This window comes from Callithrix jacchus, chromosome 5, assembly GCF_049354715.1.
Source record: "Callithrix jacchus isolate 240 chromosome 5, calJac240_pri, whole genome shotgun sequence".
Classification (NCBI taxonomy): Eukaryota; Metazoa; Chordata; class Mammalia; order Primates; family Cebidae; genus Callithrix; species Callithrix jacchus.
The window spans coordinates 87,042,516-87,067,959 of NC_133506.1; the positions used below are offsets into that span (position 1 = coordinate 87,042,516).

The window sequence follows — 25,444 nt, forward strand, 5'->3', positions numbered from 1 at the left end:
ACTCTAAATTTAGATTGAAATTTTTATTAAAATTGAGTGATACACACAAAACCCAGCCAGAAGTTTCCTAAAGAACTGGGGCAAAAAATATTATTTAAGTGGTATTGGGAAGAAATTGTTAATTTAGGAAGCAGACTTAGTATCAATTGCATGCTAAACATAGAATTCTCATGTGCTATAATAGACAAGATGACTGAAAAATGTCTATACTGGAGATAGAAAAGAAAACCTAACACACCTTAGCTATAAAACCACATATATGTATCTAGATTACTAGGTGCAATTCTGGCATATAATGGCTAAAATGAAAAGCCAGTATTGGGGTAGGGTTGCTTCACTTTTGATAATCTTGTAATCTTTATGATGAATAAAAATAACCCTTGGCTGGATACTGTGGCTCATGCCTGTAATCCCAGCACTTTGAAAGGTGGCAGGACTGCTTAAGCTCAGAAGCTTAAGACCATCTTGGAAAACATTGTGAGACCCCATATCTACTAAAATAAAAAAAATATGAAAGAATCCATCCATATTCCTCTGAAGAAGGAGAAAAATAAAACTTCCTTCTTCACATGTATGTATACATATACACACACACCTTTCTGACGATTTAACTCCATCTTTAAAAAACTTTATTAATGATTTTTCTTAAAATAATAATACATATATGTTGAGTGACACATGACATTCTGTTCAATGACAAATCACATATGTGACAATAGTCCCATAAGATTATTTGTTTTATTGAGATGGAGTTTCACTGTTGTTGCTCAGGCTGGAGTGCAATGGTGCAACCTCAGCTAACTGTAGCCTCCACCTCCTGGTTTTAAGCGATTCTCCTCCCTCAGCCTCCCAGGTAGTTGGGATTACAGCCATCTGCCACCACACCTGGTTAATTTTTTTTTTTTTAGTATTTTTAGTAGAGACAGGGTTTCACCATGTTGGCCAGGCTGGTCTCGAACTCCTAACCTCAGGGGATCTGCCTGCTTTGGCCTCCCAAAATGCTGGGATTACAGGCATGAGCCACTGCACCTGGCCCCCAGAAGATTATAAAACCATTTTTCTACTATACCTTTTCTTTGTTTAGATACACAAACATTTACCATAGTTTAGGTAACATGCTGTACAGGTTTGTAGCCTTGGAGCAATAGGTTATACCATGTAAGCTAGGTATGTAGCAGGTTACACCATCTAGGTTTGTGTATATGTACTTTATGATGTTCACAAATGACAAAATCACCGAAGGACGTATTTCTCAGAACATATCCCCATCATAAAGTGACATAAGACTGTATAGCATATTTGTAATTTTAACTTTTTCTTTTTTTGAGACGGAGTCTCACTCTGTCACCAGGCTGGAGTGCAGTGGCATAATCTCAGCTCACCACAACCTCCGTCTCCCGGGTTCAATTGATTCCCCTGCCTCTGCCTCCCGAGTTGCTGGGATTATAGATGTCTGCCACCATGCCCAACAACTTTATTTTTTAAAACTTTACATTGGAATAATTTTAGAATTACAAAGAACTTGCAAAAATAGTACACAATTCTCATGTACCCTACACCCAGCTTCCTCCAATAATATCTGACATAACCATAGTACAATTATCAAAACTAGGAAACTGACATTAGTATAAAACTGTAACCCAGGCTGGACTCTGTGGCTCACACCTGTAATCCCAGCACTTTGAGAGGCTGAAATCATGCCACTGCACTCCAGCCTGGGTGATAGAATGAGACCACATCTCAAAAAAAAAAAAAAAAAGAAAAAGAAAAAAGAAAAAAAAAACCTATAAGCTAAACCACAGAGCTTATTTGAATTTTAGCAGTTTTTACAAGTGTATATAGAGAATATTATCACATTTACAAACTGGTATAACCACCACTACAATCAGAATATAAAACTGTTCCAATATCCCAAGGAAACCCCTAAATATATTCTCCTCCTAACTCCTGAGAACCACTTATCTCTTCTCCTTCACTATAAGTCTGTTAGATTAATGTTACATGAATGGAATTATATATTTAAACTTTTGAAATTGGCTTTTTTCACTTGCCGTAATACCCTTGTAATCCATCCAGGTTACTATACATATCAATATAGTAGTTTGTTTCTCTGTATTGCTAAGCAGTCCATCGGATGGACTAGTTTATCTATTTACTTATTGAATTTGGGTTGTTTCCAGTTTTGGGCTTTTACAAATAAAGTTGCTATGAACTTTTATGTAAAATATCACCTTACATTCCCTCCAGGAGAGTATAAGTAATCTTGCTGCACTGCATCCTCACCAGTGCTTGGTATTCTCAGCAGTTTTTATATTCAGCCATTCTAATAAGCACGTAGTGATATCTAATGGCGGCTTTTTCTTGCTTTCCTTAATGGCTAATGATTTAGAACAACTTTTCACCTGCTAATTTACCATCCATATATCCTCTTTGGTGAAAGATCTATTCAATAGTTTTGCTTATTTTCTAATTGAACTGATTTTTTAAGAGAATTTTTTATATAGTCTAGATACATTCTGTGTTTATGTGATTTGCAAATATTTTCCCCCAGGCTGTGGCTTGTATGTATTTTCTTAATGTCATTTGCAAAATAAACAGTTTTGATAAAATTTACCAATTTTTTCTTTTATGTACTGTCATTTGGGTGTTATGTTTAAGAACTCTTTGCCTAACCCTAGGTCATAAAGATTTTCTTCTAAACGTTTTATAGTTTTATATTTTACGTTTAGATCCATGATTCATTTGGTTTAAATTTTTAATAAGTTGTGAGGTTTAAGTCAATTCTCATTTCTTCTGCCTATGAATATCTAGTTACACTGTCACCATTATTTGTTAAAAAGGACATCATTCCTCCACTAAATCGTTTTTCACCTTTTTCGAAAGTCAACTGACCATTCAAGATCCTGTTTTCAATTATTTTGGGTATGTTCCCAGAAGTGGAATTCTATTTTTAATTTTCTGAGAAACTGATTTTTTTTTTTTTTTACTTATCACTAGATACATTTGATTTTCTAATTGTTTTTGAAGATTTTTGTGTATATACTCATAAGGATATTGGCCTATAATTTTCTTTTTTAGAACAGTATTTGGTTTTGGAATCAAGAAAATGCTGACCTCATGAGTAGGAGAGTATTTCTTGTCCTATTTTCTGGAAGAAATTGTGTAGCATTAGGGAAGAATTTTGACTACAAATTAAAGTTTCTTTCATAATTTTAGGATTACGCAGATTAACTTGTTCAGATTTCTATTTCTTAGGTGAGTTTTGGTAGTGTGGTTTATAAAGAAATTGGTCAATTTCATCTAAGTTGTTAAATTCATGTGCATGGAGTTTTTAACAAACACATCCTTTCAATGTCCTCAGGGTAGGTAGGTATTCTTTCTTCCATTCCTGATATAAGTAATCGTGTTCTCTCTCTTTCTTTTTGGGGGTCAGTTTTGGCAGTTTTACCAATCTTTCCAAGGACCAGCTTTGGTGTCAATGATTTTCTCTATTTTTTTTCTGCTTTCAATTTCACTGATTTCTACTTTTTATTATTTCCTTCTTTCTGTTTGCTTGGATTTACTGTGCTCTTCTTCTTTTTCTAATTTCTTATGGTGGAAGCTTAGCGGAGTTGAAACTATTCTTTTATAACAAACATTTAGTGCTGTAAATTTTGCTCTAACTTTAGCAATGTCACAGTTTTTAATGTCATATTTATTTTTTGAGATGGAGTTTTGCTGTTGTTACCCAGACTGGAGTGCAATGGCACGATATCGGCTCACCGCAACCTCTGCTTTCTGGGTTCAAGCAATTCTCCTGCCTCAGCCTCCCGAGTAGCTGGGTCTACAGGCGTGCACCACCATGCCCAGCTAATTTTTGTATTTTTAGAAGAGACGGGGTTTCACCTTGTTGACCAGGATGGTCTCGATATCTTGACCTCGTGATCCACCCGCCTCGGCCTCCCAAAGTGCTGGGATTATAGGTGTGAGCCACCGCGCCCAGCCTAATGTCATATTTATTATTCCTTTCATTCAGTTCAATATTTTTTAAATCTCCTGTGAGACTTCCTCTTCAACCCATGAATTATTTATTTATTTATTTCTGAGATGGAGTTGCCCAGGTTGGAGTGCAGTGGCGTGATCTTGACTTACTGCAACGTCCGCCTCCCAGGTTCAAGCAGTTCTCATGCCTCAGCCTCACAAGTACCTGAGATTACAGATGTGTGCCACCACACCCAGCTAATTTTTGTATTTTTAGTAAAGATGGGGTTTCGCCATGTTGGCCAGGCTGTCTCAAGCTCCCAACCTCAGGAGATCCGCTGGTCTTGGCCTCCCAAAGTGCTGGGATTACAGATATCAGCCACTGTGCCTCGCTTCATGAATTATTTAGAAGTATGTGGTTCAATTTCCAAATGTTTTGAGATTTTCTTATTTATATGTCACTTTTTATCATCTAATGCAAGTCTTTTAGACAGAGTAGTATTTATAGTACTTCATTTTAGTTAATTTTCTAAATGTAAAAGAATATGGTGCTTTTTAGTAATATTTCTCTAATATTCCTTATTAAAATTTTGACAGTTTTTTTCATAAATCGTCCACCCTCTAGTTTTTGTACATCACTCCTCTCAAATGATTTGTAGTTTTCACCAAACGTCTATTTTCCTTTGGAAGTCACTCTATAGATATGACATGTTGTCAAATTTTACTTTTTCTTTTTTTTTTTGAGACAGTTTCACTCTTCTTGCCTAGGCTGGAGCACAATGGCGTGATCCCAGGTCACAACCTCTACCTCCTGGGTTCCCAAAGTGCTGAGGTTATAGGCGTGAGCCACTGTGCCCAGCCAAGTTTTATTTTCTCTATTAAGCTTTCCTAGTTACCATTACCCCTCTTTTTAACCAGGTAGGACTGATTATTTTCTCATTTGAACAATAAACTGCTCAAATTTTATTGCAGAACTTTTAATGTAATAATAAAAACTAACTCTGAGTGTGGAAAAAGCAACATTTTGTTTGTTCCTATTCTCTTTCAATAATAATCATCAACCCAGAAGACTTCTGTGACCAAATGTGTGGTTTTTTTTCCCCCAAAACTCCCCAAGCACCAAACACCAGCTGAATGTCCGCTAATTCAATTTTGACACCATCTACCTGCAGACAGTCTCAGATCCCACAGGTTAAGGTTCAGTCTTCAAGACTAACCTGCCCCACCTTCAGACACCAGTCACAACTCTGGGCCTTCGGAACTTCTGATCAACTAGCTACAAATTGGGATTCCCACAACTCTCTACTTAGGTTTGATGAATTTGCTAGAGCAGTTGACTTATTATAAAGGATATTACAAAGGATACAAATGAAGAGTGCATAGGGCGAGGTATGGGGGAAAGGAGGGTGTGGAGCTTCCGTGGCCTCTTGAGGCAAGCAACCTGCCAGGAACCTCCATGTGCTCAGTTTTCTGCAAGCTTTCTGAATCTTGTGGTTTTGAGTTTTTATGGAGGCTTCATTACTTAGGCATTACTGATTAAACCACTGGCTGTTGGTGATAATCTTATCACCAATCTAATGGTGGAACTTAATCTTCACCTCCTCTCGCCTCCTGGGAGGCTGGGACATGGGTACAAAAAGTCCCAACCCTCTAATCCTCCCTTGGTCTTTTGCTGCCAGCCCCAATCCTGAAGCTAACCTAGGGAATGCTGGCTACTAGTCAAAGTGTTTACATACAAAAAGATATCACTGCGGAGTTTCTAAGTGTATTCGAGGAAATTAGGTCAAAGACCAAATATATATGGTTCGTTATGTTACACTTAAAAACTTTCGTTTACTGTTTCTCTTCTACTTTATTATAAACCTTTGAGGGTGGAGACTGTCAGTCATTTATCTTTATATTCCCAATGCCAAATGTTTAACTATAATGGAAATGAATCTCAAAGTTTCTTGAATAAATGACAAGAATCATAGACTCAGAATAAATTCATTATTCTGAGTCCTTAAGGTAAATGAATACATTAATATTATGTCTTTGCTGACTCCTGTTCGCAAGAGTGGTGTTAATGGCTAAACATATCTGTTACACGTGAAAATGCCCCCAAATTTAGTCAAACAATTTATTCTATTCAAATACACATTTTCAAGGTTTTAAAAAATAACCACTATTCAAACTACCCTCAATTTATCTTAAAATAGATGCTATCCTAGTACTTTAGACAAGCAGTCCTCAGTCACTTCTCTCACAGGGAAGACATATTTTCCCACAAATGACATGTACACATGTGACGCATTCCCACTGGCAGAGTTACCTGTTCTTCTTCGCCGCCGCCTCCCAAAGTTTTGAGATTACAGGCATGAGACAATGGACCTGGCTATCTTTTCTTCTGTTTCCTCAGTGGATCACATACTCTTTTCACCCAAGGTAAAAAAAGTAACATGGGCTGGGCACGGTGGCTCATGCCTATAATCCCAGCACTTTGGGGGTCCGAGGCGGGTCAATCACCTGAGGTCAGGAGTTCAAGACCAGCCTGGCCAACATGGTGAAACCCTGTCTCTACCAAAAATACAAAAACTAGCTGTGCGTGTTGGAGGGCACCTGTAATCCCAGCTACTTGGGAGGTGGAGGTTGCAGTGAACTGAGATCATGCCACTGCACTCCAGCCTGGGCGACAAGAGCAAAACTCCATCTCAAAAAAAAAAAAAAAAAAAAAAAAAGTCTAACGTGTTAGGCAGGGCTGCTGTAACTATTATCAGTAAGGCTAAGTGGAAAGTACAAAATTAGATTAACATCTCTACTATTTTACAGGTTTAATAAAGTCAGAGAATCAGATTATGTACTACTCAGCCAAGTACTATTTGATAAACACCAATCAACATAGGTTTTTTTAAACTATAAAACATTCTTGTATGGAAATGCCTTTCTGATAGTTTGGATCATTCTTACTTACCAATACACATGTCCCAACAATGAAAGAGTAAAGCAAGCTGAATCACCAAACTCAGTAACAATATCATCATGGCTTTTCTGCTTATTAAACACTCCACCAGATAAGATCTGTTCCCCTTCTGCGAGCCTTTAAAATAAAATTTAAAGATTTTTAAAAACTAGTATAAAAAGCAGTTCATGTAAACACATTCTTCATTACCAAAGTGCATTAAATGATGGAGACATAAAAATTCTTTGTTTCTTTTCTCTTCTCTTTCTTTCTTTCCCTCCCTTCCTCCCTCCCCATCTCTCTATTTCTTTAAAGAGTCAGGGTCTTGCTTTGCTACCCAGGCTAGAATGCAGTCATGCAATCATAGCTCACTATGGCCTCAAATTCCTGGACTCAGGTGATCCTCTTGCATCAGCCTTGTGAGTAGCTGGAACTACAGGTGCACACCACCACACCCAGCTGATTTTTAAATTTTTTGTAGAGACAGGGCAGGGTCTCACTATGTTGACCAGGCTGGTTTCAAACTCTTTGGCTCATGCAATCCTCTCATGTTGGCCTCCCAAAGTGTTGGAATCACAAGCATGAGACACTGCACCTGGCCACTTTGTTTTTTCTTAAAAAAAAAAAAATTTTTTTTTTTTTTTAAATTAGAATAGTGGCAAACATATATTTAGAATCACTTGGGAGGCTGGAAATTTATGATCTTAAAATTTCACTTTTACCTTTAAAAACAGAATCAGTTACATTTAGTGTATATACAAATTCAGTCTGAGCAACATATTCATTACTCATGTAAGAAGGAACAGAAGATAATTATTATACTATGGGAGAAAATATTAATGGTTCTTCATTAACAAACATGGTGGTCCTTCTTCCTTAAAATAGAAATGTATATGCAAATTAAACATGACTAACATATTTTAATTAAAAATTGCATACTTAGGCCAGGCACAGTGGCTCACGGCTGTAACTCCAGCACTGTGGGAGGCCAAGGTGGGAGGACAGCTTGAACCCAAGAGTTCAAAACCAGCCTGAGCAAAATAATGAGACCCCATCTCTACAAAAAAAATAGGAAAATTAGCTGGCTGTAGTGACACGTGTCTGCAGCTCTAGCTACATGGGAGGCTGAAGTGGGAGGATCGCTTAGACCCAGATGGAGGCTGCAGTGAGCCATGATCACTCCGTTACACTCCAGCCTGGGCAACAGAGCAGGACCCTTTCTCTAAAAAAAAGATAAGAAAAAAAAAGGAACTGACAAATTACATAAGAAAGTAGATTTTTAAGAATTCAACATTAGGAATGTTGAAATTTAAAAATAATTCAAGAACAAATATCTCAGAAATTTCAGAAATTTTAGGTAGCTTTAATTAAAAAGTCAGTCACTGGACAGATAGTATAGTTATTGATCAGTCTATGGTGACACTTACTTGTATCTTCCCCTTGTAAACCTACAAGCCAATTATACATAAAGGCTTTTACAAATATCTAATACCATTTACACATGTGACCATATAGCTCCTTTTACCATTATTCTATCTCTTACAGTACAGAAAAGAATTTAACAGAACATAACTATCTGTATCTCTAAATACCTCCAAATTTGGTATAGGGCCAGCTGACTTGGCTTAATTGTAATGTGCAAAAGAAGTAAGTACTCAATAAAATGATCTTGAAAGGGAACTATACAATCACCTAAACACAGGGGAGTATTACTCTCAAGTGAACTGGAAAGTTTTCAGGCTTATTCAAACTGGTCTAACACTGAAAGCAAAAAAAAAACCAAAATATTTGTGATCATTTAAGAAACCAATTAGAATTAGTTATAACTTAAGTTTCTCCAGAGTTAAACTCTATTATTTATTACCACAACAATGAAATCTCCATAATATAAATAATGCCATAGGCAACAGTGTAAACATTACTGAAATAGATGAAAAAGAGGGAAGAAAGGGAATCAGAGTTTAACATGAAAAGAATTTTATCGAAAATTCAACAGTGTAAGTAAAACAAAATAGCTAAAACATATTTTAAAACTTACTTGCTGAGATCAACACAACATTTTGCAAGCAGGTATTTGCATTGTGGTGTAGTACAACTGTGTCCTTTCAACAGTCTATATGCTTTATACGCCTTTCCTGAGCGGTAATAACAGGTTGCCAGTAAAAACAAGGCTTCTTCTGAGTGTACTAAAAACAGACATTTTTTAAAAAGGCTATTTTTCAGTATATTGAATGATAATCAGTTTATCATGCAATAAATAAATTTAGCAAAAAAAATTAGGCAAATTAGGCATGCTATTTTAACACAAAACAATTACTTATTAATTCAAATTTGAATTGTGGAGAAACAGTTTGCTTATAGCAAAGTTAGTTCCTTAGCTCTCAATTACTTTTCTCTCTAAGAAACCAAGGAAATAATACAATGAAGACAATCATGGTATTCTCTGTAAATACTTAAGAAAAGCAAACACATATACAAACATCCCTACCTTTAAACAGACTACCAGTAAAGGATCTTGTTTTTAGATAGTATTTTTCTAATAAATCTTTTGGGATAGGTCAAATATCATTAGTAAGAGAAACCTGAGTGTAAATAAATCTAATTACCAGTATGAAATAATTTTTACATTTAAAAAAGACCAGATTGGAAAAAAAAAAACACTTGTTTTGCTTTAACATCAAATATACATTAAATTATATTTAAGATAAAAAATTTTAAATTGTGAATGCTCACACCATTTTAACATTCAGTTGACAGACTTGTATAGTGACAATAATTAAATTACAATGGCAAGACCTGGGTTATCTATCAATCTGTCCCTCTTTTTTACATTATGAAATGCCCCCTGCCTTCTTAATGCAATGTGGCATTTTTCACCCTTATTTATTCTATGTCTCTACCAAACTGATCATCACTTCACTTCTAGCCCCACAATCCAGATGAGAGTCTATAGAGGCAACAACAAAAGGTATAGAAAGAGGTAAAATCACAAAACTGTGATTCTTAAAATGGTTTATGAAATAATCCCAGTGAGCTGAAGGATCTTCTAAGCCAGTGGTTCTCAAAGTATGGTCTTTGTACCAGTATCAGCATGACTTGGAAACTTGCTAGAAATGAAAATTGTTGTGCCCCATCTCATACCCACTAAATTAGTAATCCTGGGAGTAGGAACCAGCAACCTACGTGGTTAACAAACTCTTCAACTGATTCTGTGGCATTCTCAAGTTTGAGAACCACTGTAGTAAGGTACACGACAAACTTGTCACATCTTTTTTTTTTTTTTGAGACAGAGTTTCACTCTTATTGCCCAGGCTGGAGTGTAATGGCTCGATCTCAGGTCACCACAACCTCCACCTCCTGGGTTCAAGCGATTCTGCTGTCTCAGCCTTCTGAGTAGCTGGGATGGTAGGCATGGGCCACCACACCTGGCTAATTTTGTATTTTTAGTAGAGACAGGGATTCTCCATGTTGGTCAAGCTGGTCTTTATCTCCGGACCTCAGGTGATCCACCCACCTTGGCCTCCCAAAGTGCTGGGATTACAGCCGTGAGCCACCACACCCAGCTACACATCTTTTAAAATAGTTAACATCATTCTAAGATTTTGGATAAAAAATTAATTTGAAATTTTATTTCTAAGTTTCTGTCACAGATATGTGCAGGCAAAGACCAACAGAACCCTTCTTCTCTAGCCCATCTTATGGTTTTTCATGAAACTACAGTGTAAAAAATAAATAGTAAATGATAAGAAATTTTGGCACGTGTATTAATGAGATGTACAGTAGTATTAGAGCTGCAGGTGCGAAAAAAAAGAATGGGGCACTCACTGCAATAGGAATAAATTATTAATTTTACTGACTACAACTTCTCATTGACATAAGTTAGAAAGTTTGCAGGGCACAGTGGCTTGTGGCTCATGCCTGTAATCCCAGCACTTTGAAAGGCTGAGGCAGGTGGATCACCTGAGGTCAGGAGTTCAAGACCAGCTTGGCCAACATGGTTAAACTTCGTCTCTACTAAAAATACAAAAAAAAAAAAAAAAAAATATTAGCTGGGTGTGGTGGCAGGTGGCTGTAATCCCAGCTACTTGGGAGGCTGAGGCAGGAGAATCACTTGAACCTGGGAGGCAGAGGTTGCAGTGAGTGGAGATTGTGCCACTGCACTTCAGCCTGGGTGACAGGGTGAGACTCCATCTCAAAAACGAAAAGAGAAAGTTTGATTTCCTCTAGATTTTACAATGGTCTGGTTTCTTTTCACTTTGTAAGTTTTTAAAAACTATTGATTATACCAATAAACAAGGGCTCCCACAAACTTGCTTAACTCCCAGTTATAGTAATGCTGTCTTAATTGTTTGCAAATACTTGATTATGCATAGGTCCATTTGCACTGCAATAAAATTCCACAATAATAATAAAATACCAACTATCCTTTTTGTGTGTATGTGTGTGTGTGTGTGTGTGTGTAATTTTAGTGTAACACTGCAATTAGCTTTTTGAAGCATAACTTAAAAATTATATGTTCAAATGGGAATATGGATTGGTCATTTAGGTAAAACGAAAATAATAAAACTGGCTGGGCATTGTGGTTCAATGCCTTTTATCCCAGCACTTTGGGAAGCCAAGGCAGGCAGATCACCTGAGTTCAGGAATTCAAGACCAGCCAGGCCAACAGAGCAAAACCCTGCCTCTACTCAAAATACAAAAATTAGCCAGGTGTAGTGGCACATGCCTGTAATCCCAGCTAATCAGGAGACTGAAGCAGAAGAATCGTTTGAACCCAGGAGGCAGAGATTGCAGTGAGCTGAGATCGCGCCACTGCACTCTAGCCTAGATGACAGTGAGACACTGTTTAAAAAATAAAAATAAATAAATAAATAAAATAAAGAAACTGTCAGATAATGAAGTAAATCCAGAACAACCTGAAGTGTTGTGACATGGGTGGTTTCTCGGGCTCCTCACAAGTAATTTGGCAGCAGAGAAACGTAACAGTACCCCAAACACAACTAATGAACCAGTGGTAAACAACCATAAATCTAAAAAGCATGGAGTATGTTTACTGGCTAGGATCGTCAAATAGATTTCATCTGGAACAGTAACTCCAACTAACTGATAATGGCTGTCTGAAATGCCATATTCAGAAAAATTCTCAGGCTGATCATGGTCTAGCTAGTTAAGTACAGTGATCAAAATAACAGGATCTGGAAACAGTTACAGATGTTTGCAAGCCACTATTTACCATCCTTTACTTACAGCCTTAATTAAAATATGGGATTAGAATTGTAAGGTTCATAATATATTTTATAATCATGAATGAAGTTAGCATTCATTCCATGAAGTCACTCTTAAAGTAATATTGAGAAATCAATCATGTAATAAATTATGCTATGTCCATGTGATGAAAAAAAGGACATAGAAAGATTTCCAGAATGCACTGTTAAAGTGAAAAAACAAACAAATTAAGCCTGTAATCCCAGCATTTTGGGAGGCCAAGGCGAGTGGATCACCTAAAGTCAGCAATTCAAGACCAGCCTGGCCAACATGGTGAAACCCCCGGCTCTACCAAACACACAAAATTCAGCTGGGTGTGGCGGCGTGCACCTGTGATCCCAGCTACTTGAGAAGCTGAGGCAGAAGAATTGCTTGAACATGGAAGGTGGAGGTTGCAGTGAGCCGAGATCGTGCCACTGCACTCCAACCTGGGTGACAGAGAGAGACTCCGTATCAAAATAAATAAATACATACATAAATAAAAAAAAAGTTGTAGGACACTACTGAAGTTCTTACAAATAGGTTCGGCTTCAAGAGTTTAAAGGTCTTTTGAGTATAAGTTTAAAATAATTAAGACAGGTTTAACCTTGCATCCTCCAGATACATTTAGATCAAATGCTTAGTCCTTCAATGCTTTTAAACCAGACAGACACCTTTTCTTCACACTGATTTATAATCTAAATATGCAGCCTTTCTAAAATGGACCATTTTGACAAAACTTAAAATTTGTTGAGGTAACTGTTCTTTGACCGAGTGCACAGCTTCAGGAGGGACGCACATGGGAGCGGTGAGGGAGGAAGGGACACCCGCCTAACCAGCCAGATCAGCCGAATCAAACCTGGCGATCAATGGGGTGACAGATGTTGCAGCCAGATCGCCCTCACATCCGAGTTAACTGTTCTTTACCTAGCCTTGATAAGCTATACAAGTATCACAGAAGCCCTCAGAGGTTAGTGTACTCTGCTGGCTGCCCTGTCATGAACTCTGATGTTGTGTGTATTTAAGGGCATAGAACTATGGAACCATCTATGATTTATGACACATTTCAAATTGATTATATGGGCCAGGTGCAGTAATCCCAGCTAAGGTAGGCTGATCACTTGAGTCCATGAGTTGGAGAACATCCTGGCAAACATGGCGAAACCTTGTCTCTACTAAAAATACAAAAATTAGCTGGACATGGTGGCACATGTCTGTAATCCCAGCTTCTTGGGAGGCTGAGGTACAAGAATTGCTTGAACCTGGAAAGTAGAGGTTGCAGTGAGCTGAGATTATGGCACTGCACTGAAGCCTGGGCAACAGAGCGAGACTCTCTCAAAAGAAAAAAAAAAACAAATCGATCGTCTGTTAAGTTTTTAAATCAACTATAAGCAGTATGGCATGTGGATTAAAGTGCTGACTCTGAAGCTAGACTGCTTGGGTTCAGATTTGGCACTTCAATTTATTAGCTATGACTTAGAGCAAGTTAACTTCTCTTACCCTCATTTTTTTTTCACTGTAAAATAAGGACTATGAGTACCTACTTTTAAAGGTTGCTGTTAAGATTAAATGACTTAATATATGTACAGCAATTAGGATAGTATCTGACATATAGTGAGGGCGCTATTATTTTAATTACTGGCCTTCTCTTAAATTTACAACACCTGAATAGACATTTGATATTAATGCAGGAGGTACATAAGTGTCATTGAGCCACAAGCTCAAGTAATTAATTCTATTTCATCAATATTTTTTGCTGTTTTCAATTGCATGGAGGCTGTACTTTTCTTATCTTGCATTATTCATTCTGTTGTTCAGTCATTTCTACTGTTGAACATTTCATCTACATATGCAATTTTAGCATACTAATACTATTCTTAATTTTTATCTTTTCTACATTTATTTACATCCTGCATTTCAATACTAACTGATTTTATACATGTTGTTAACAATGGGGTCAACAGTGCTCTTAAGTATTTTAAAACCATGCTTATAGTAAAAAGACCACAAATACAAGAGGGCTGGAAGAAGTTTTAAGAGGCTCCTTAGTGTTTGAGGCAGAAAGTGGCAATACATGAGAAGAAAAAAGATAGCCAGATTGTACAGGGCTTTGTAAACTGTGTAAAGATTTAGGAATAGATCCTTACAGCAATTAGATACCTCTGAAGGGTTTTAAGAAGGAACATAGATTTGGAAGGAGAAAAGGGAAAGGCAGGGAAAGGGAGATAAGGAAAATCAGTTAGTGGTATCTTAGGTTAGATTTGAATATATTGATTTCATATATCTGTGAAACATACAAGTTAATTCAATGAAAATAGTTAAAAGTCTTGGATCAATAAAGACCTAAAAATGATACATTACACAACATCTCTAGTAGAATTCTGGATATTCTTTAATAATGATCTTAACACAAGCTGGTAAATAGTGTTTTTAATATGTTGCTATTTGCATGCATATATTTCTGTGAGTTTAGGCTCTCAGTATCCTGGTTAAGAGAAAAGAAACAGATGCTGAACCTTTTACCCTGGTTTAGTTTTCTCCCACTGAGCCCAATTTATTAAAATTGATACACCCAGTGCAATCTATACATCTTACCCACTAAATACTAGGACAGGTAGAAAACTGGTGAACAATCTTATGGTAATTTAAAATGTATTCAAACAGAGCGCAGTGGCATGTGCCTATATTCCTAGCTACTTGGGAGGATAGCTTGTGCCCAAGTGTTTGAGGCCAGCATGGGCAACACAGAGACCCTGACTTAAGAAATAAACAAAAAGTGTTTAAAAAGTACTAATATTAAACAATAAAGACTGGCCACTCTGGCTCATGCCTGTAATCCCAGCACTTTGTGCGGCCAAGGAGGGCAGATCACTTGAGGCCAGGAGTTTGAGACCAGCCTGGCCAACATGGTGAAACTCCCTCTCTACTAAAAATACAAAAAGTACCTGGGCATGGAGTCAGGTGCCTGTAATGCCAGCTGCTCAGGAGGCTGAGGCAGAATTGCTTGAACCTGGGAGGCAGTGAGCTGATATTGGGCCACTGCACTCCAGCCTGGGCAACAGAGGGAGACTCTGTCTCAAACAAACAAAAATATTTTGTAGTATGGGATGTAAAACCCATATTAAGATGAAACACTGGACCTTAAGCAATTTTGAGCTTTGGGCTAGGACCCTCAAAATAACCTAGGAATCCATGTTGACACAAGGTTTTCAGCTATTTCTCTTTCTTTTCCTTTTACTAGTTACAATCCTCAGTCTCATGGAGTTCCATTGATAGCAATTACTTAATGAAAAAAATGCACACAAAACTTATATCTGGTTGATTTTCTGAACATAACTCTTATTTTATATGTATGTGTATATAAATACACACACACACGTATACATCTCCAAGGACTTACCATAGTAGTTGCATTAATGTATTTTTTTCTCATAGTCTGACACTATTTTTATTTGTTCTATAGCACTTATTTCTAGTCATTCTTAACACTTAATCAATTAACAAAGGAGAAAAACCTTGGTCAAGGGGATCAGATATTGGCGGTGAGAAGAAAAATACATGCTTACAATGGAAGGGAATTTATTGGAGAGAGATGGTAAAATCTGGACAGAGTTTTTCCAAAACAGCAAATCTTAACTTGCTAGTGGAATGTGTTATCAATTTAGTGGTTATCAACCTACATTAAAACAACAACAAAACCACTTAATGGAAAATATCAGAGTGTATCATTATCTAATATGGGTAAAAAAAATCTGGCCAGGCACAGTGGCTCATGTCTATAATCCCAGCACTTTGGGAGGTGAAGGTGGGAGGATCACTTGAGACCAGGAGTTCAAGATTGGCCTGGGCAACATAGTGAGACCTCGTGTCCTCAAAGAAACAAAAATTAGCACCAGGAGCGGTGGCTCATACCTGCAATCCCAGCACTTTGGGAAGCCAACAGTGGGATGGTGGGGGGGATTACGAGGTCAGGAGTTTGAGACCAGCCTGGCCAACATAGTGAAACCCAGTCTCTACTAAAAATACAAATATTAGCCAGGCGTGGTGGCAGGTGCCTGTAATTTCAGTTACTTGGGAGGCTAAGGCAGGAGAATTGCTTGAACCAGGAGGCAGAGGTTGCAGTGAGCTGAGATCGTGCCACAGCACTCCAGCCTGGGTAACAGAGAAAGACTCCGTCTCCAAACAAACAAACAAAAAAAACTAGCCAGGCATGCTGGCATGTGCCTGTAGTCCCAGCTACTAGGGAGGCTGAGGCCAGAGGACTGCTTGAGCCTGAGAGGTAAAGACTGAAGTGAGACAAGATCACACCACAGCACTCCAGCATGGGTAACAGGCTATCTTAAAAAATAAAAGTAAAAATAAGAACTAAAAAAAACTCTGAAAAATCACTGTATTAGGATATGCTAGAGGAGAGAAGGACTTGTAAAGGACTTCCTATGTGCCAGAAACTACAGCAGACTCTTAACATATTTTACTGTATTTAGTCCTTAAAACTATCTTGTTAAATAGATGATTTATTTTCTCTTTTAAAGATAAGGAAAATAAGGCTCAGAATGACTTTTGCTTAAGATCAAATGGTGAATGAGTATCTCAGTTCAGATTCTCTCTTATATCATTCTGCTGTTCTTTCTCTCTTATCCCATAGTCTCAGGCCAACTATGAATCTCTTTAGAGAAAGACAAATGGGTGACAAAGAACTAGTGAAACTGAGAAATTATTTCAAGAATTTGACTTACAGAATATCCTACCCATCAACTGCTTTAGCCTCATGCCTTGTTGGATGTCTTTCTCCAAATATAGAAACTGCTGCTAGTGACATAGGAGGCCACTGAGCAAACATGTTACATCTACCATATCAACTGATATCGTCCAGCCAAGAAAACTGTGTTGCCATGAATTCTGAGGTTGATTCAGTGGGAATGAGTACTGTGATAGATTAGTGACGCCTACTATGGTTACAAATCAGAGAAGTGGCAAGTATTTGCTATCCTTGGTAAACTGGAATCAGACAAATCTACTAGTTACTGCCAGTGGACATTAGTCTCAGTTTCTTCATCCAGAAAATAGCAATAGCAATGTCTATTTTATGTGTTTATTGAAGATTAAATAACTAATATTAAGTACTTAGAGTACCTAGTACACCATAAGAAATCAATAAATAATAGAATTATTGTTGTCATTTTACTGAGCCAGGATAGTATGTGCTCTTACTACATTTAAATTCTAAAATCTTCCCTCATAAAAATATGGTCAAACAGAATGGTTAGGTTCTATATTGAAAGAAACTAACATTTAGTGAGCAACTTTCCAAGTGCCAAGCATTTCATCAGGCACATAAATAATGTGGATTAAACAGCTTTGTGTGGACTAATCTGGGAATCTTGGAATCAATTCCATAGAAAAATCTAGTTGAATTCTAAACCATGAATTTACACCTTTTTTTTTTTTTGAGATGGAGTTTCGCTCTTATTACCCAGGCTGGAGTGCAATGGCACGATCTCGGCTCACCGCAACCTCCACCTCCTGGGTTCAGGCAATTCTCCTGCCTCAGCCTCCTGAGTAGCTGGGATTACAGGTATGCGCCACCACGCCCAGCTAATTTTTTGTATTTTTAGTAGAGACAGGGTTTCACCATGTTGACCAGGATGGTCTCAATCTCTTGACCTCATGATCCACCCGCCTCGGCCTCCCAAAGTGCTGGGATTACAGGCTTGAGACCGCGCACGGCCTATACTTTTTAAGAAACTAGAAACTGCCTGTTCTTTAATAATAAACAAATACATAAAGGAAATACTCTAAGACAGTGGTCAAGTACAGTGGCTCACATCTGAAATCATAGCTCTTTGGGAGGTGCTGAGGCAAAAGGATCGCTTCAGTTCAGGAGTTCAAGGTGGCAGTGAGCTATGATCGTGCCACTACTCTAGCCTGGGTGACAGTGAGACCTGGACACAACAAAAATTTTTAAAAAGACCGCAAAATATGTGACCTGCTTAGGTATCAATTAAAATACATTTAAATAGATTATTCATAATAAACATTGTTTTTGCATAAGTCAATGGAGTCGGTTAATCTATCGTATCATCTTCTTTCTAAGCCTTCCATTCCTTCTCACCTTTATAAATCTTTCACTGGGACCTCAAACTCTCGGTGCACAGATCTTCCTCACTGAATTCCCATTCTCCACCCAGGACCTGACAGCTCTCTCACAAGGACAGTAATCACCTTATATCCCACTATCTCAGAGTCAAGGTAAGGCTGGTTTCCACTTAATGTCTCAAAACTACTTCCAACCATTGTTCTTTGTCCTTTTGTGAAATTTCCTGCCCCTGAGGTTTAGGCCTTGTTCTCCTAACTCTCCAGTTACTAAACTCATACTGTTTGACTTGTAAATTCCATTTAAAAATATATAACCTCAGGAAATGACTCAAAAGAAAATAAAGAAAACCTGCTCACAATGATCTATATCGGCAACTTAGAAAGGAAACGATAACGATGGAAACAAAACATACATTATCAGTAGTTTATTAAGCATTTAATTATTATCAAGCCAGATGGCTATGTCAAGTGTTTTAAATATACCATCTCACTGAATTTTTCAATTCTAAGAGGGAATGATTACTTTATAGATAAAATAGCTGAATTTTCAGATATTAAAGTAACTCATCCAAGGTTATAAAACTGTACATTTAAGTGACAGGTTAGGAAGGCTATAGAGTCTAAATCCATGTTCTTCACCATAGACTATAGACTCTTAAAAACAAAACCAAAATACATGGCATGGTGGCTCAAGCCTATAATCCCAGCACTTTGGGAGGCCAAGGCAAGTAGATTGCCTAAGCTCAGGAGTCTGAGACCAGCCTGGGCAACATAGGAAAACCCTATCACCCTATCTCTACCGGAAAATAAATAAATAAATAAATAAACAAATAAATTAAAGATTAGCCAGGCGTGGTGGCCCGTGCCTGTAGTCCCAGCTAGGTGGGAGGATGGCTTGAGGTTGCAGTGAGCTAAGTTGGTACTCCAACATGGGTAACAGAGTGAGACCCTGTCTCAAAAAAAAAACAAACCGAAAAAAGAGAAAAACAAAAACAAAAAACACTACCACCACCACAAACCCTGGAAAAAAAATACTTAAAGATTAAAAAATGATTAAGTAAATCATAGCATAGAAACCTGAATCAACTCTACATAGTTATTAAAAGTAGCATGTAAGGGAACTACACAGATAAAAAGATTTTATCAACTAGTGTCAATCAGAAAGAAAGAACAAGAAAATGATACCTAGAATCCTGTTACAGTGATAAAAAGTTAGATAATTTTGTATATGTTATTCATTTATCATTCTACAGCAATGAATAGATTTCAAACCTTCTGCATAAAGGCGTTCTGCGAGGAAAACCGCATCTCGGTAAGCATAGTGGTTTAGTGCTTGCCATATAGCAGCCTGCAAATGGGAGGATAAAGAACATAAATATACATTCATACATACTTTCAAAGTAACTACTGGCACAGAGCCTTACATTGAATACCAAAATTAATATCCCTAATTTAAGTGATAAAACCTCAATGCCCACAGAGTAAACTCCACAGTGAGCTGGGTAAGGTTCTTCACAATATAGCTCCTAACATATCTGAATTTCCTCCCTCAACCCTCTATGGACTTTTAGGCTTCTGTGCCTTTGTACAGCTTTTTCCTCCACTGGGCAATGTGGGTTCCCCTCACCAATATTCCCTTGTAAGTTGCTCGTTCCTAAAGACCCATTTTAAATAACATCTGGCTTATAAAGTTTTCCTGGCTGATGTCAGGTCATTTCTTTTTTAAGATACCTCTTCTAATAGAGTACTTACAACATAGTTATTTGTTTACAGACTGCCAACCCTACTAAACTACAGACTCAGCAGCAGTGGTTCTCAACCACTTTATGTGAAAAACACAACAGAGATATTAAAATGTATGTCAGCCTCCCACAAAAACTTCCCTATCTATTACCTTTAATGCCACTCAATTCTCCTCCACTCAAGGAAGCATATTGGAATGCAAATGAGTAAAGTTATCATAGGACTAACTTTTAATTTTTTGAATATATGTTTTCTCTTTTAGAATTACGAAACATATAACCTAAAGTATATATGAGATAGAAGGACATTTTAAGTAACAATAACCAAAAACATTTAGACCCAGGTACTCATCACCCGGCTTAAGAAATAAAATATCTCTGAAACTCCCTGTGTGCTCCTTGCTGATAACAAAACCTCTTCCGGAATGCCCCAAAGAAGAAACCACTACACTGAATTTCTTGACCCTTCTCTTGGTTTTCTTCATAATTTCATACATTTGTATGTATCATCCCTAAAACATTTACTTTTCCCTGTTTTTGAACTTTAAATAAATATAATCATATTGTATACATTCTGCTATGATTTGCTTTTGAAATCTAATGTTTTGAAAATTCATTCTTGATATGTGTAGCTAGAGTTCATTTTCGTTGCTGAATAAATAATATTTCCATTGTATAAATATACCAAAATCCAAAATGTATTTTATCTCTTTTATAGCATGTGGACATCTAGGTTATTTCTAGGTTTTTGTTTTGTGCTTTTTTTTTTTTTTTTTTTTACAATTACAACAATGCTGCAACAGTCTTAGATTCATCTCTTGGGGTACATGTTTAAGAATCTCTCTAGCCCACCATGGTGGTGTGAGCCTTTAGTCCCAGCAACTCAGAAGACTCAGCTGGGAGGACTGCCTGAGTCCAGGAGTTCAAGGCTATGATCACACCTGTGAACAGCTGCTGGAGTGCAGTGAGAGCAAGATTCCCATCAAAAAAAGCCGAAAACAATTTCTCCAAATTAGGATATGTATTTAGAAATAAAATTACTGGGTTGTTGAATATGCATATGTTCATCTTTACTAGGTAATGTCAAATCATTTTTAGTAATAAACTACTTTTCAGATATCTCACACCTGATCATGATACAAGTGTTATTTTTTATTTTTAGCATATACACCAGTTTATAATTTGTTGAATGATTTAATATGGTTACAGTGGAAACCAGTAAAATCGGGTTACTAATCACTAGCTGACATTGTACCAGTACGTCTAAATTATATATGCCTTAGATACAGTAAAGGCTCAATAAATTTTGTTGAACAAACAAGCAAATGTTAATACTGCTATAAGTATTATTAATTATAATTTAAAAAATAAAAGTAGTAAATGACAGACCTTTCTATTTCCTCAAGAAAGAATAGTAATAAACTTAGTTTGGGGTCTCCAGAGCCTCTTGTTTAACCTTTGTTTATATAGCTTAAATTTTATAAAGTCTTAAAGATGTCAAACTTTACCATTCCTATCTAGATACAACGAAAAAGATGAGATTAGGCACCATTATTATATACTCTAATTGCACCAAGTACCTTTCCTTTGCAATACTTGCCACTTCTGTAATTTTGTATTAATCTAGGGGAGTGAGTGATGTTTTCCTCACCATATTATAAACTCCAGAAGGTAGGGGCTACCTCTGTTTTTGCTCACTATTACACTCCCAGCATCTATTATGTGCTTTTAAAGCAGGTGCTTAGTAAATATATGTTGAATGAATAAACAAATGATCTTTAACTTCTGGCAGTCTTCCACTGTTAACACTCTTGTACTTAGTCTTAGTATTAAGTTTCTTTGTATTCCTGGATGTATATTTAATAATTAAGGATCTCTGGGAGTCTCTATTGAAATAAACTCTGTGATAAATAGATTATTAGTTTATTATACAAATAATTACCATCTAATTACTCCTTTATAAAAGCCGGGGTTTCCTAAGAACCTACATGTTTAGTTTTGTTGTAAGTGAAAGAAAATGGTGAGTAGAATGAAGATACCAAAGATCTGATGTTTGGTGACATGCTCAAATTTGTCTGCCAGCACTTCCAGTAGTGGGACTTTGTGGGAAATACTCAACTTTTTTCAGCCTCAATCTCTTCATCTGATAGATGGAGTTATTTCTTGGAGTTGTTTTGTGGATTAAATAAGATGATCCATTTATAATGCTCCTTGTATATTGACTGTCACACATTAAGCACTTAAAACCTTTTCCTTGCCAATCGCTTAATATAAATTCAAGAAATATGTAGTTTCCGTTATATATTTCCTCAGCATACCTGCTACAACTGCTTATTTTGCAACATATAAGCCACAAAAGACCCAAATGATTTACAAGCAAATTTAATACTATGGACCACTAGGAAAATTTCACTCTTATATACTAAAGTCATAGAATCCTAGAATTTTGAAAATTTTTTCTGTCTTTTTAAAGAAATGAGGGGTAGGAGCTGGGGAAAAAAAAGAAGGAAAAAAGGTATCATATTCAAGAGTTCCATCCATTTCTGATTTAAAATCAAGCTTTGCTCAGAACATCATTCCTTTATCACCAATTCTTAAAAACATCAGAAAAAACCTGCCATGTAGAGAATCCCACATACAGCTTCCATCCCACTTTGCTCACTCTAAGTTCCTGACTGATGGTGTCTCTTGTGGGGTGTTTGGGGGGAGAACAGATTATTATCTAAGGCACTACAGATAAGTAGTAGCTGATGACCAACACAGCTAAAATCAGCTTCTCTGCCCAACTGATGGCGTAGGACTTCCCCTAAAGAACAACACCCAGTACATTACCGCTAGAGTTCTACAAATTAAAGCCAGATGGATGAAGTGCTGCTAAAAGAAAGTTATGAAGCCAAAAGAACAACACTCCTTCTCCCTCTCTGTCAAAAAATGTTTAAGAGAAATCCGACTGATTAATGGGTTAGTCCCCAGTTGCACTAATTTAAAAGATAAACAAACCAACAGCTTAAAGTTGCAAAATTCCTTACCAGCTAGCTATTCTTAAATATATTATTTTAAATATAAACAAGCCTCTATAAGTTATACTCAGACTTACATAAAATCACTATACATTTTTTGTTATAGAAAGTTTATTATAAAAAATTTTGCACTTGTTTTTGTTAAAATTTTTAATACATTTTGTGTTCTTGTTTTTGTCAAAAAAGCTGCCTTTTTAAATTTTATTTTTTTAAAGAGACAGGTTCTCCCTGTTTTGCTGATGTTAGTCTTGAATTCCTTGGCTCAAGCAATCTGCTTGCTTCAGCCTCTGAAAGTGCTGGGATCGCAAGTGTGAGCCACTGTACCCAGTCGGCTGCCTTTTTTTAAAGACTTGAAAAGAAATAGATAATAAAGGCTTCACACAATGTACAAAGACATGAAGAAAAAAAAAATCACAGTTGAAATTTCTTATTATACATTATAATCTAACTTCTAGGACACTGATTTAGTTTAAGTGCACATCAGTGGTTCTTACTGTAGGCAATTTTGCCTTCTTGATCCCAACTAATGTCCCCAACATTTAGCAATGTCTAGAGGGTATTTTTGGTTGTGACGAATGCTGGGGTCATCTGGTGGGCAGAAGCCAGGGATGCTACAAAACAGTCTATGATGCTCAGCTTCCAACAAAGTAATAGCTTGTGCCAAATGTCAACAGTGTCCAGATTAAGAAGCCCTGGTCTACATTATCAAGCAGTTGGATTATTCTACTTGTCTGTATGTCTAACTCTTGTCTCTTCTTCCCTTTCCAACAGCACCAGATTAATATTCCCAGGGTGGTGCTTTTATTACATAATTCCTCTGCTCAAAAACTCTTCTGCTCATTTAATAGTTATTCATTACCAATGTACATTAAATCTAAATTTTTCATTCAAAGATCCATACCCTTTGAATCCATGTTAGATGTTGTCCCTCAACATTTTACCCCCAGCCAAAAGTACTCCTTCACCATCTAATGATCTCTAAAGCAGTATCAAGTATGTAGTACCAATTGCTATATTGCTTATGAAACCAATTTTCAAAAAGCTTATTTACAACTTCATCCAACATCTCTGTGAAGTCTTACCCCTAGGAATAATTGCTAAATCTATATAAAATCTCTTTGCTTCTTTTTTAAATACCAATTTCATCAGGTGACTTTTATAAATACCCAAAAAGCTCTCACTGAAGTCACTTAGGCTAGTGTGTCTTTCCAAATAGTTACCATTAAAAATAAAAGATCTGACAGAACTTCTGCCTCATATGTGAGATTTTTGTAAGGACTCAAATATAAGTAATACTCTTCTGAGAGGTAGTAACTTGAGACAGAATTTTAATTTAGGCATATATGGTATATCAGGCTGGCCATTCTATGTTAAAACTTTAAAGAAAAAAATGCAAAAAATAGTTGTTCATCTTTTCTGTCAACTTTTTCCTATGCCTAGTAATACCATCAACTCTGAGACATTCCAAGAAAGAAAACAATTTTCCAACTCATTCTCATTGCTTTCCAAATGCATGTAATCTGTCGTTACAGTTTTTTTTAAGACAGTATGTTTATATCTGTCCTATTTTTATTCTCTTCTTTACTAATTCTTTCCCATCTGCAACACTATCCTTGATCATTGATCTTTATCATTGTAGTCAAAGTTGCCAGTTCTTCTCACTGCTCCAAATCATCCCTTCTTGAATGGCTTCTTCTTATACTATACAACCAAAAATCTCACCTAGTCATATCCTATAACTTTCTACCGCTATCTCAAAAATCTAGTGAACAATGCTACTGTGAAAAACAGGCAAATCTGACCTTTAAGCCTTAAAAATACCCAAGTGTGTAATTACTAACAAAAGTACTTTAAGTACAAACAAGAAACCTGATGGGTACTATCTAGAAATAGGCTACATATTTCTTTTCTTTTCCATGCTTTTATAACGTCTGAAATTATTATTAAATGGTGGTTATAGACTGTCACTGCAACTAGTTTATCACTTCAGAAGACTTCTGGAGCCAGAGAAAGCAAAAAAAAAAAAATTATTAAAACAAAATTACAAGGATATGCAACAGAAATTAAACAACTTGAGTAATCTGCTTATCTATTTAAGCTCATGCTAGGCCTAAAAAAACTGTGTATATATAATTATCTTATCTATAGCCATAGAATAAAAAAATTTTTTAAAGAAACGCTATACTGTTAAGAAGAATTTGGATGAAAATAGCTCTAGAAGAACTGATACAACTTACAGACAGGTAAATTTCATAAGGTATAATCTTAGGTTTTATGAATTCAAACACTAATAGCTGCTATCTGTAAACAGCTGGAGAAGAAGCCAAACTAGAAGAAATGAGTATTTCATGCTGTGAAGAAAAATTAAACAAACAGGAAAGTAGTGGTATGTTAAAATATTTACTATTTGATATCTCAAGCCTTTTAAGGGCAATATGAAGGAA

At 36.6% G+C, this 25,444-nt stretch overlaps 1 protein-coding gene across 20 annotated transcripts in view; it reads right to left on the minus strand.

Annotated features, from left to right (window-relative positions):
- Positions 1 to 25,444, minus strand: part of CDC27 (cell division cycle 27) — a 73,380-nt gene that overhangs the window by 46,770 nt on the left and 1,166 nt on the right. For 14 of the 20 annotated variants that reach the window (XM_035300282.3, XM_008996848.5, XM_035300281.3 and 11 more), the window contains 3 exons: positions 19,511 to 19,586; positions 8,937 to 9,084; positions 6,911 to 7,036 (listed from right to left, as the gene is read on the minus strand). In XM_035300282.3, the coding sequence (XP_035156173.1) occupies positions 6,911 to 7,036; positions 8,937 to 9,084; positions 19,511 to 19,586 (350 nt within the window). The remainder of the gene's footprint in view (positions 1 to 6,910; positions 7,037 to 8,936; positions 9,085 to 19,510; positions 19,587 to 25,444) is intronic. The other 6 variants (XM_078373414.1, XM_078373415.1, XM_078373413.1 and 3 more) reach the window with 2 other exon arrangements.